We start from the raw sequence: 12603 nt of genomic DNA, 5'->3' as shown, positions 1-12603 counted from the left end.
CGAAGTGCGGCAACATTTTATTGACGAATGGTCGAAGATAACGACTCCAGAGAAATTAGCGGAAATGCTGGAAGGATATGAAAATGTGCGTGTACCCCGGAAGAAGATCTCTCCTGTTCATAGTTCGGAGTCACAAAGGGGAAAAACAAATAATTTAAATTCGAGGGATCCGAAAAAGTATCACCAGTCTGGAGGGGAGGATAGATACGCCTCTGACAGAAAGGAACAACTCCAGAATCAGGATGAGCGTCAATTTGATATGAGAAGACCAATTAAGTGTTATTCTTGTGGTTCAACCCAACACTTAAGGCCTCAATGTCCGGAAATTAAAAGGGATCTCAAAACTCCGTTTATTGTAAATAGAGTCCAGGAGATTGAAGAAGATTGTTTAGCCCCGTATCTAACGATGGCTAAAGTGAACGGTTTTGATCTGCCAGTTTTGAGAGATACCGGGTCATGCATTGACGTAATTTGCAAGAAATATCTCACTCCTTCGGTGCTGACGGGCGAGACTGTTTGGGTAAAACACACGTTTGATGAGGCCCCAATTTGTGTACCCTTAGCAAACGTTACAATAGAAGGAACTTTTGGCCAAATAACAACAAAAGCAGCGGTCACTCGAAATGAATTGGAACATTATCTGTTAGGAAACAGAACCGCCGAAAAATTAGCCGTAGATCAACACGATAAACTTTTCTTTCAGATGAAAACAGGTATTCGAGCTCCGAGTCAATCAAAGAATGAAATGGGAAAAAGTTGTCCACTGGAGTCTGAACAAGGCGAACTCGAGCCCTCAAGCGAAGTTTCTCCCCTCATTATAGAAAGGGGTAAAGTCTTGTCTCAAACACAAAGGATAGAGAAAACAAATGTCTTTCTGCCTGAAACGAAAGTGAATGAACGATCACTGCCTACAATAAAATATTCTTTTATAGCGGACCTGCAGAAGAAAAGTGACGTTGTAAAGCCATCTTGTGACTTAGTCGCGTTAAACGATCACAGTAAAGGCTCGTTTCCACTACTGCGTACGAACGCGTTGCGTCAATTGAAGACACGCCTACGGCATCCGTACAAGCGTTTCCACTGCTGCGTCCGTAAAATATTTTCATTTACCGCCGCTAGGTGTCACTGTAATATTTTGGCGCCAAACAACCTGTTCGCGAGAGTACGCTGAACATCTGATCTTTTCCCGCTAAGCGATTGCTGTTTGTTTTGAATTTGATATGGATCCTGACGTAAAACGCAGAAAAGTTTTGTTTCTTTTACTATCAAAGAAACGGGAAGCAAAACGGAGCGGTTCTGAAAGGAAATGGTGGGTTAGACCAATTTACCTAAATCGACAAGACCAAGGGGCGCAACAAAATCTGATAAACGAAATGCGACTGCAGGATACTGAGTCATTTTTTAATTTCTTCCGGATGACTCCGCAAAAATTTGATGAATTGTTATCAGTTGTTGGTCCACGAATTACAATGAAGGCCACTTCATTCAGGAATCCCATCTCTGCACAAGAAAGATTAGCTATTACCATAAGGTAAGTAGAGTTCACTATTTAAAATTCATTTTTTAATTCTATTTTCCATAGCATATTTCGTCATTTATTTTAATATTTATAAAAAAAACTATTTTATAATGCAATGTATAAATCTATTTAATTAATTAGTTACTTTCATTTTTTTTAAATCTGCATGCTATTAATTATTGTATATATTTAGTGACAGTAATAAAAATAAAAAGAAGCTAGTAAAGTAATCTGTTTAATTCCTTGGTTGAAATGATTTACAATAAAGATATTCTGTATGATAAATAGCAAACATATAATACATAAGTAGAATTAACCTAATTAAATTTATTGGAAATGCAGCATCTTTTATTTTTATGTTTGAAAGGTAATAATTGTATATCTTTCTCTTTGACATTTCAAGTGTATATTATTTTCCAGATTCTTGGCGAGTGGTGATTCCATGACCAGCATCTCCTACCTGTTTCGTGTTGGGAAACCAACAGTTTCAAAAATCGTTAGACAGGTGTGTGATGCTATATGGGTTAACTTGTCTCCAGTGGTATTAAAACCACCTACAACAGAAAAGTGGAGGAAAATAGCTACTATTATAAACAATGAGTGGGAATTTCCAAACTGCATTGGAGCTGTTGATGGGAAACATATAGTAATGCAGGTAAATTTTTCATTTATAGTGCTGATTAATTTTTTTAAACCAATAAGATTATATGTATGAATTAGAAACTCAATTGTCCTTCTGTCTTTTATCTATGAATTTTTATTACCCAATAATCCACAGAAATAGTATGAATCTCACAAAAAGTAAAAAAAAAATTCTTTAAAATACATCATTTATTCTATGAGCAAAAATGTTTGGAATAAAACCTAAAATATTGTGTGAAAGAATATAATACTGTGCTGTCATGTAAATCTAAGTAGGTATAATTAAAAATTGACGTGCAATTTCATTAATTATGGGATGTAATATTTCTTATATTATTTCTTTGGATCGTTATTTAATTCTTTTGGCTCTAATATTTGGTGACAATAGTTTAAAAAGGGAAACGACATGTATAATGAACCAACGCAGAATGCCAGAACGAAATTAAGCCCTTCTGGGCTAATAAATAAATAAAATAAAAGAGGACAAGTCAAACATTCATAAATCAAAAAATTTTTTAAACATTGTATCATCATTAAATTTGTTTACATTACACCATTTGTTAAACATAACATTTACATCATTAGCTGATTTAGAATCACTTGTTAATTTCATGTCCTGTAGTTCATGTTCATAGCAGCCCTAAATTGTTTGCAGACAATGTTTATAAAATACATCATTTTGTTACACCACTGGCTAAGTTTTGGCAATTATTAGGTGAATTAAACTCTTTCCACATGTGCTTTTTAGGAATGCTACCAAAAATTTTACTTGGGGTAAATGGAGAGATAATCCATAATTAGAGTTTAAATATTAATAATACTAAATGAAAAAAAGTAAACTTTCTTTTTTTAAAGTCTAACAAAAAATCCTGATTGTTCTTCACATTGATCTACCTTTTGCCTGCCTCCTTAAAGCCACTTCTGATAACATTAAATAAATTCGATATCAATTATGTTGAGACTTGACACTGTACCGGATATATTTAAAATATTACCTTTTTAACAGTAAACTAGCTAAGTAGCTTATTTTATTTAAGTTTTGATTCCAAACCTTTTATCTATGCTATACTAAAACTGTACCTTCATTGTCAACTGCCTATTTCTGGTGGTAGTAGGAAATGTTTTTATTTATTTACATATTTATTGCATTCATGATTCCGAAGCTGATAGATAATTAGAGTTGAACTGTAAATATAATTTTAAAAGTTAGATACTGTTAAACATCTGCTAAATGTTAAAATTAATTCATAACTTTCTTGTTGGGAATTTTATGGTGTAATTAAAACTATAAACCATTTCTGGGAAAAGTCATGTCTAGTGAAAAATACTACTGAATAAATAAAGTTCAATGTTTCAGTAAACTGTTAAGACTTTTAAATAATTTCAAAAATATATTCTGGGTTAGTTTGATTTTAAATATGTCCTGATTTGGACCATAAAATTATGGTAAGCCTAAATGTGAAATACTTTTGTGTAAAAAAAATTCTGTATTAATAAGTTAGTATCATAGTAATGTCACTAAAACATTATCAAATATATTATTTTGTACTTTAACAAAATGGAAGTTTTTATATATTTATACACTTTTTATAATTGCTATCAGTTTTATGAATTATCTAGATATTTGAATTATGAATTATCTATTAGATTTTTGGATATTTGTTCTATACGTGAAGCATATAATGTAATAACAGGTATCTCTTAAGTCTTTATCTAATTTCAAAATGTTGCACTGACTTAAAAAAATACCAATTTATTGGAAAATGCAAAATGATTGTAGTTACACCATGTTTAATGTGACCTGTGGCTGCTTGGCACAAATGAATATTTCCAACCTGTAACATTATCAAACTGGATGAAGACTTTAGGGACACCCTGTACTTATAATGAGGCATGCCTCTGGCATATTTTGTTCAAAATTTAGAGTTGCTTTTAAAGGTATATGCAGTTTAAAGGTTTTAGTCTTAGAAATTTTTTTAGATAATTTTCTTTTTCAATATTTATTTTTTTTTAATAATTATCAACTGGCTCTACATATGTTTTATATTACAGGCTCCTAATTCTTCGGGGTCTGCGTTCTTTAACTATAAAGGTTCCTTCAGCATTGTTCTGCTTGCTGCATGTGATGGAAAATACTGTTTTACTATTGTCGACATTGGCGGTTCTGGTAGGCAGAGTGATGGTGGGATTTTTCATTCCTCAACTTTTGGTCAGGCTCTTCAGAAGGAATCACTGAACATACCAAAGCCAGAAGCAGTATGCCCTGGCAAATATTTGCCTTATGTTTTTGTGGCTGATGAGGCATTTCCTTTGAAGAAAAATTTAATGCGACCATTTCCTGGTCGCAACCTTGATACACCCAAAAAAATTTATAATTATAGACTGTCTCGCTGCAGAAGATTAATTGAAAATACGTTTGGAATTTTTGCATCACGTTTCCGGATTTTCCGAAAACCAATCATTGGTAAAATGGAAACTGTGGAAAGTATTGCAAAGGCTGCAGTTTGTCTTCACAATTATTTGAAAATATGTGATGACATGTTGCCAATTGCAAAAAGAAAATATTGTCCATTTGGTTTTGCTGATTTTGAAGATCATGAAGGGACTTTTCATGATGGACAATGGAGATCATATGGTACAGGTAATGGTTTGACAGATCTGGCCACAGAAGCAGCTCCAACATGTATGGCAAATAACCAGCCAAAATCAGAGAAGAATTTAAAGAATTCTTTTGTGGTGTTGGTGCTGTTCCTTGGCAGATGAAGCAAATTTTTGCTACCAATTAATTTGAAAATTTTTATCTAGTGCATGTACAGTCATAATTTCAGTTTGTATTGTTAATAATGCCTATTTGGTGCAGATATTTTTTTAATATAATTCACTCCATAATATGTATCTAGAAATGTGTAATATATGTATTTTAATGTGTATGAAAAAAATAAAATTGTATAATAGTATGCAAGTTATAGAAGAAAATCTAGTTGTATAAATTTAATTTGCACATGTACAGCCACTACAAACAATTTCTATTTCATGTGTTCTGATTGTTACACTTGTTTGGAATATTGATAATTAAATTTATGATGAATAAATATATTCAGTTAATTATATATTAATTGCTTGCTTGATTATCCTGGGTTTGTATTCATTGCAGTTAATTATTATCCCAGCAGGCGGGACTGGTCATGTGTTTTCTCTATTATCTAGTAGACATTGGCTTGTGGATTAATAATGTATAAAGAATGATAGTTGCGTTGAAAAAAGTAAAAAAATGGCGATGCTGTCAGATAGCGAAAGCAATAATCTTTCAGATAGTGATAATAACCTCAAGGCATTTTCCAGATGTTGTTCCTGTGTATAGAATGTCAGGTATGACTTTGTGTTATCCCTCGTTTCAAAAACTATCATACCATGACTAATATTTAATTTTTTTTTATTTGCCCGAGATAACTCAGGATAGTAAACTAATATTAAAACTAAATGCTTTTACACCTTTAAAATTCAACCTAAAATCTATATATTTTTTGCTTCGTTTCCTTGCATTTAATAATAAAATTAAAAAAATGACGATTTTTTGCAATTTAAAAAAAAAAATTGTAAGGGAAGCAGTTAAGGTAAATAAAATTTCATAGAAAAAATTAATATGTCACATTTATGTCAAAATCCTTATTTATACACAAGAAGTTACGTATTCATATTGAAAAAAATTTATTTTTTGAAAATTTACACATAATGCAAAATATATACAGCCTTCATTTTAGCGAAATAAAATTTTTGAGATATCTTCCATTGCCTTTTTTCTTTTTTCTTCATCAAAAGATCTCAAAACGCATGCACCATACATCATAAAGTGATGTATAGCGTCCTTTGGAGTTGTCTCCTCCTCCAGTAGCTTGCACAATGCAGCGTCCACGTTATCCCTCTTTTTTTTTTTTTTAGAATATATTCCTCCTTAAATGCAAAAGCAGCTTTTAAATTGACAGAGTAAATACATTGTGATTATGAAGATAGAAAAATGTAAATGCTTAATAAGGACAATAAGCCAAAAAATACATAATTTTAATACCTTTAAAGTCATAAGATTAACTCTCATAACAAATGTATTGTAATGTGATAAGCATATTATATTAGGCAGTAATCTGAATCTAAATTATATTTATTGCATTTGATATTTTTGCCACCTGACTATGCAAAGTGTGAAGCAAGATAAATATTTAATAATTACAGTTGCAAAGAATATTTAACATTTTAAATGTATAATGTTATTAAATAAATAAATACATATGCATGCACACACCAATATATATATGTAATATTTTGATGATGAAGAAACCAATTAATTGTACAGAGCTGGTGTTAGCTTTTAAAGAATAAAGAAGCATAAAAATCACTAAACAGTCCAACATCTGTTTATTATTTTCCAAATTTAGCATGTTGAGATTTGTAGCATTTTGGGTTGTAATTCACAGCCCAATAAATTTTAAATTATGCAGATTACATTTTAAGCAAAGGATGAGAGCAGCAAGTGAAGCAATACAGCTGCGAGCAAATAAGCAAAAAAAAAAAAAAAAAAAAGAGGAATATGCAGTTCATAATGATGATATTTAAACAAGAATTCAACTTAACCATACTGGCTGAGAATTACTGCACAGTGATATGATTACATCTGCGGGATTAATATTCAGATGATGCACTATTATTTTTAAGATGGGGAAAGGACATATCCAAATTACAAAAGAAATGTATAGGGCTATTGTCATTATTATTTAAAGTAATATTACCTTGTGGAGTTGAGGTACTTGACTCCCCATAAACAGGGGAAATCGGTGTGGCTGACGTACTGCCCTCCTCAATAATAGTAACTTGGCTGCCGATTCTGAAGCCTTCATCTTCATTACTATCATTTTCATTATTTTCCAGGGAGACATTTAGTTCATCATTTGTTACCTCCTCTGGTAACGGAATATTTGATATTCATCTGGAATACAATGAATGCAATGTGTATCTATCTCTCTCTATATATAAACATATAAAAAGGTAATAAACATTTCTGTTTAAAACTGCCAAAGAGTTCTTGACTTTTGCAGATAATTAGAAAGTATCTTAAAAGATTATATGAAAATACCATACTTGAAATAACAAGTTTATAAGTGATAAAACTGTGAAATTTCATGACAAGATGAAAGCTGTCATGCTGCTTAAAGGCTTAAAATAAACTCATAACAAATTTCAATACTTAACAACATTATTAACACGTCGACTGCCACCGCACGTTTTGGATTCCAGTCCGAGAAGCCAAATCGATTTAATCATATAATATTAAAAATGCTAATTATTATTCTTTTGTTAGACAAAGCTATTCGCAGAAGCCCACTACGAGTTAATTCATCCAGACAATCGAAATAGGGTAAAATAAATTGGTAGCTCTTTGTAGTGAAGATTGTTTTAAAATTTATCACAAGCAATAAATATATTCTTTTTTTAACTAATAAATAAACACTGAATGTATATTTTTGGTTTATTTTCAATAAAATTTTTATTATTATAAGCCAAACTTTGACTGTTTATTTTCTTCCAGGAGGCCAATAAAATTTTCATTCTTATAAGCCAAACTTTGATTATTTATTTTCTTCCAAGAGGCCATCCATTCATATTTAGACTTATAAACTAAGAACTAACTCGTGGCGGCGCAAAAGTAGCAAGTCCAGGAACTACGAGATAACTCGTACTGGGCATTCTGAAGAAGGGCACTAATACAAGTTATCTTGTGTTAGGTAGTCAACGTGTTAATGATTAAAAGACATATTAACTTTCTTGATACTCATAAACATAGAAAGATTGAAAAGTCATGCCTATCACGTAAATGTATTATCATAAATTAGACTGCAGTTGTAGTAAGTATATTATCTATCGCTGTATGGTACTGAAAGAGTTCTTACAATGTATACACACGCCATGACATTTTATATTTGCTACATTTCTTTAAAAATAATATGTGATAACATTTGGTGAGAGCATCCATTTATTTTATTTGCTATACTGTTTCTTTAAAAATAATACATGGCAATAACATTTGATGGCAAAGTGGTTCAATACAAATTTCTCTGATTTCTAAAATAAAGATTAAAATTTTTATCAGAAGTTAAAAAAAATATTAATTGTAGATGTGCTTAATTTTTAAAAAAATCATATCTGTTTAAATTTTGATGTATATATTACAAATAATGATTAAGAGCATTTTTGAAAATGTAATGAACTGTGGAATATTGATTATCATAAAGTTTGCTGTTAAATATAGGTCCCATACAGCAATTTTAGAAAAAAATTCAAATAAAACTGGATTACTTTAAAAACAGCATATGTAGAAATAACCAAATATATTTCCAATAAAATAATGTTCTTACTTCCTTGGTAATGTATATGGGAGCAAAAAGCTCATCATGTCGGCATACTTCCAAGGGCGCTGAAACTGTGCCGCACTGCCACTCGGTAGTTTTTTCCGGCGCCTTACGTAGGTGTCTCTTAAGAGACGCCACTTTGCTTGGCATTCTGCCTCTAATAATATTAAAATTGGTAAATTAGACATATAATAAAGCAAATAAATCTGGTCATATAAAAACAAACTAACATGCTATAATGCTGATAAAAGAAACAGAAGTATGCTACATGACTGTGTTAATGATAGAATAACAGCTAATATAAAATATATCCACAAATTTATTTTTAATTATTATTTTGGAGAAGATATGGTTATTACAAAAAAATATGAGGCAGCATTTTTTTAAGTTGGTGAATTTCATATTTCTCATTTTCCTCTTGACTGCTTTAACTAGCATTGAAACTGTGCAGTATTAAAACAGCTTGCAAAGTAACACAATATGAAAACGATTCCTAAAATTAATTTATTATCAATGAAATTCTTGTTTTTTAAGCATTTTATGTTAGTGACTTATAATTAAAACACCATTTTATGTTAATGATTTATGATTAAAAAATTTATTGATCTAGGGAAAATTGGGACAGTGCTTTAAATATGTTAGTCCAGATACTGGTATTTTTAACATCCTATAAAGATAACTAGATTACATGAAGTAACTGAAAAGTGTCAGCTAATTGAATTTCATTAACTTTTAGAAAGTGTTGTAAATGTTAAAGGTAATGAGAAGAAACGTTTTACTCGCTAAAAGAATACCTTTGCTTTTGTGTACTATAACATGAATATGTATAATAAAACGTTTTCGCTACGCTTTCATTGCAGTTATACTTCGTTTGATTAAAGATGCAGTATTTATATTTATTGTTATATTATCATTTCTGTGCGAATAAAGCGATACACTTTATATTTTAATTATGTAGTTTAACATATCAGTAATGCACAAAAAAACAATATTCAGAAAAATATCACTTACCGCTAATATTTAAAGTACGGCTGATTTCCCGCCACGCATTTCTTCTGATATATGTATCTTTGTATTTGGAACTTGTCACATCGTACAACACTGGATGTCGCTGAACTTCATCTATAAGCATTTCATTCACATCCATTGCATTCTCCATTTTTTTTTTTTTTTTTTTTTTTTTTTTTTTTTTTTTTTGTTGAAAACAAGCATTGGCGAAATCGTTGATTCCATTGGCTTCTTTATGGCACGTGACCCCTCCGTATTGCGGAGATGACGGATAGAAGTTGAACATTGTTGAACTCCATCCGTATGTCATCCGTCACCGCACACCGACCGGATTGCAGATGTCAATCAAAGTGAATTCGCTCGCTGATTGGAGAAACGCATACGCACCGCAACGCATACGCAGTAGTGGAAACGCGCCTTAACTCTTTGGGAAAGGTGTACAAGTTAAAAATTACCTTTTCGGTTCGGCACGAACAAGAAACTGTAGATAAGCTAAACTACGTTTCGTACCAACCAGACCGGGAGGTTTACGAATGCCTAGAAATTCCGTAGGAGAATTGCTCAAGACACCTAGTAATGTAAATTTACCAAGGAAAGTAGAAGAATCCCCAGTTTATCATTTATCTATACTAGTGCCTGATACTGAACGGTCAAAGGGGATTAAATATAGCTACTTCATGAATGATGTAAATCCAGCTTGTAATGAAGTGGTTTTTTCTGATGTTAAAGCCAAATTAAATGTACATGCTTATTTTGAGGTCAAATGTAGTAGTTCTCATCCAGGTGTTGGGTTACCATTGAGAGTTTATCCCAAACGGAAAATTAAAAATCTGCATGGTTTCCCTTTTCAGCTTTATTTGTATGTGTATAATTAAGTTTATTTCTCAGTATTATGTTGATTATATATTTGTTTTTTTACTGGCCTCAATATAGTTCTTGTTATATTATCCTTGGTACTTAGCCCAGTGTTGTTGTAAAATGTATTAATGCTAATAACTGCTAATTAGGTTACTTTGAAAATTTGCTGTGGTAGCTACCGGTAATTGGAGTTCTGAAAACCCCCGCCCCCCCCCCGGGGAGAAAAGGGGTTGTGACGTTACAGCTACTAGCACCTCCCCGCGAGCAGGTGCTGAATTATAACTTCCTGTTTGGTTCGCGGACGGAATGGACCATACCTACAAAAAGCAGGACTGCAGAAAAAAAACCCTGGGAGCTTCCGGACACAAGGAACTAATTATGTTTCTCTTCGCAGATAACAAAACGAGTGAAATCTTTGTGTAAGAGTTCTTCATGTGATTTTGAGGTGACAGGACGCATCTTTTACGTTCTAAACCACGCTAGTGGTTTCTGTAGAACAATAGTTTTTTTTATGCTGTAACTACAGTAACTACAGGTAAAAAGGACGTTTTTTTGCGTCCAATCTGCGTTAGCGGATATTGTATGATTTAGGGCTGTAATGATCAGTTTATTTTTATGTTTTAATCAAGAAATCTATTTTAGTTTATCAAATATATAATTTAAAAGACAACCTGTCTTTCTTTCACCCGTCACGGGTGTACTGACGTTACAAGACATCAAATTTTGAATAACTTAGTCCTTCACTCGACTGTGGGCACCTGGAAACCTAGATTTGGAATTTGTTTTATTATCTGTTTCGTATTTTGTAAAACTTAAACGAATTTTTGATTAAGAAACTCAAATTTAAAAGCGATTTCAAAGCGCAACACTGTACGGGGGAAAGAAAAATAATCTCCAGCGCCCGAGACTGTGTATTGGAAGTTCTAAAGATATGATATTTTAAATATTTTGTGATAGTGTTGTTGAATTGAATTTTATGGTTTAAGTATGAAGAACATGATATTTAATAAATAAAGTTAACACAGAACGGGTTAAAAAAAGCCCCTTCGGGAGTAATAAAAAATCTGAAGGCCTTCAGATTTTAAATTAAAAATTTTTTTTTATGAAATGTTATTTATTATGGTCTATGAGAAGCTTTTTTTTTTTCGTTTGAATGGTTCAACGTTTTGAGGTTGTTGCAAGATTAATTTCTAAAGGATCTTTTTGAGGAAACTAAGAGAAGTTTCACATCTTTTTTTCCCGCGATTTAAAATATTTCCAAAATTTCTATGAAGAATATAACATTTAAAACATTTCACGAGCATTTAAAAGCTTCAGTACATTTAAAATTTAAAAATATTCTTTTAATTTTTATTTCAGCACTTTTCAAAAATAACGCAAGGAAATCTTTTTATAAGAGAAAAAGAAATTGCTTTATTAAAAAAAATTGTTGCTGCCGACGTTAATTGCTGTGTTTTGTGCACTGTTATGACTTTGGTTTCTGTAAACATCGTTGTTGTAATTTACTATTATAAGTTATTTGCCATCTTTAACTGTAATCAATACCGCCTGGAAGAATTTCAACCGAAATTAATTTTGTTGAGTAATTTTGACATTTATATTTGACTGTTAATGGTGCAGAATGTTTCCATGATAGTGCTTTGGAACAAATTAAAATTATTATCTAATTATTTCATAATGTTCCGACGATTGCATTTATTTTAAACGACGATGCACAATTTACCAGTATAGTACCGAATGGGTAAATATTCTCAATGAGTGATGGGTTGGTTGCCGACTATTGAACAGTCTAGTAGTATGGTGTTTTCGTGGTTTTTCCTCATGTGACGTGAATACAAACTAGCTTCTCTTAAAATACTCTGCTCGAAGACTTTCCGCCTAAGACAAGCAAATGTAGACAGTTCTAGTATGAATCGAGCTCACTGGCGGTCGAGCGGTAAGGATGCTGCACACTGGTAGTTCGATTCGATGTTCAAATCGCTACAAATGGGCAGGCTGTATGGACGTTTTTGCGGTTTTCCACACGTGTAACGTGTATACGAATCAGTTTCACTTAAAAAGAAAATACCCCATGAACGCATCCATATCTTTAGGCAGATAGCCCTCTAATACTTTGCCATAATTAAAAATAAAATAAAAAAAAAAAAAAAAAAAAAAAACTAGAAGGAATTATTATTA

The 12603-nt window shown here is 31.8% G+C and overlaps 1 protein-coding gene across 1 annotated transcript; it reads left to right on the top strand.

Annotated features, from left to right (window-relative positions):
- The first annotated feature begins 1951 nt into the window (after nucleotides 1–1951).
- On the top strand, nucleotides 1952–5166 carry LOC118197725 (uncharacterized). The gene is made up of 2 exons (XM_085810337.1): nucleotides 1952–2174; nucleotides 4214–5166. Exons 1-2 carry the CDS (start codon nucleotides 1962–1964, stop codon nucleotides 4922–4924), a joined length of 924 nt encoding a protein of 307 aa, XP_085666463.1. The 5' UTR covers nucleotides 1952–1961; the 3' UTR covers nucleotides 4925–5166.
- The last annotated feature ends 7437 nt before the right edge of the window (nucleotides 5167–12603 follow it).

The sequence above is a fragment of the Stegodyphus dumicola genome, chromosome 2 (assembly GCF_044657685.1).
Source record: "Stegodyphus dumicola isolate Sdum_Otavi_A_Nest chromosome 2, ASM4465768v1".
Lineage (NCBI taxonomy): Eukaryota > Metazoa > Arthropoda > Arachnida > Araneae > Eresidae > Stegodyphus > Stegodyphus dumicola.
The sequence above is the reverse complement of the archived record's forward strand: the minus strand, read 5'-3'. Positions and strand labels throughout refer to the sequence as shown.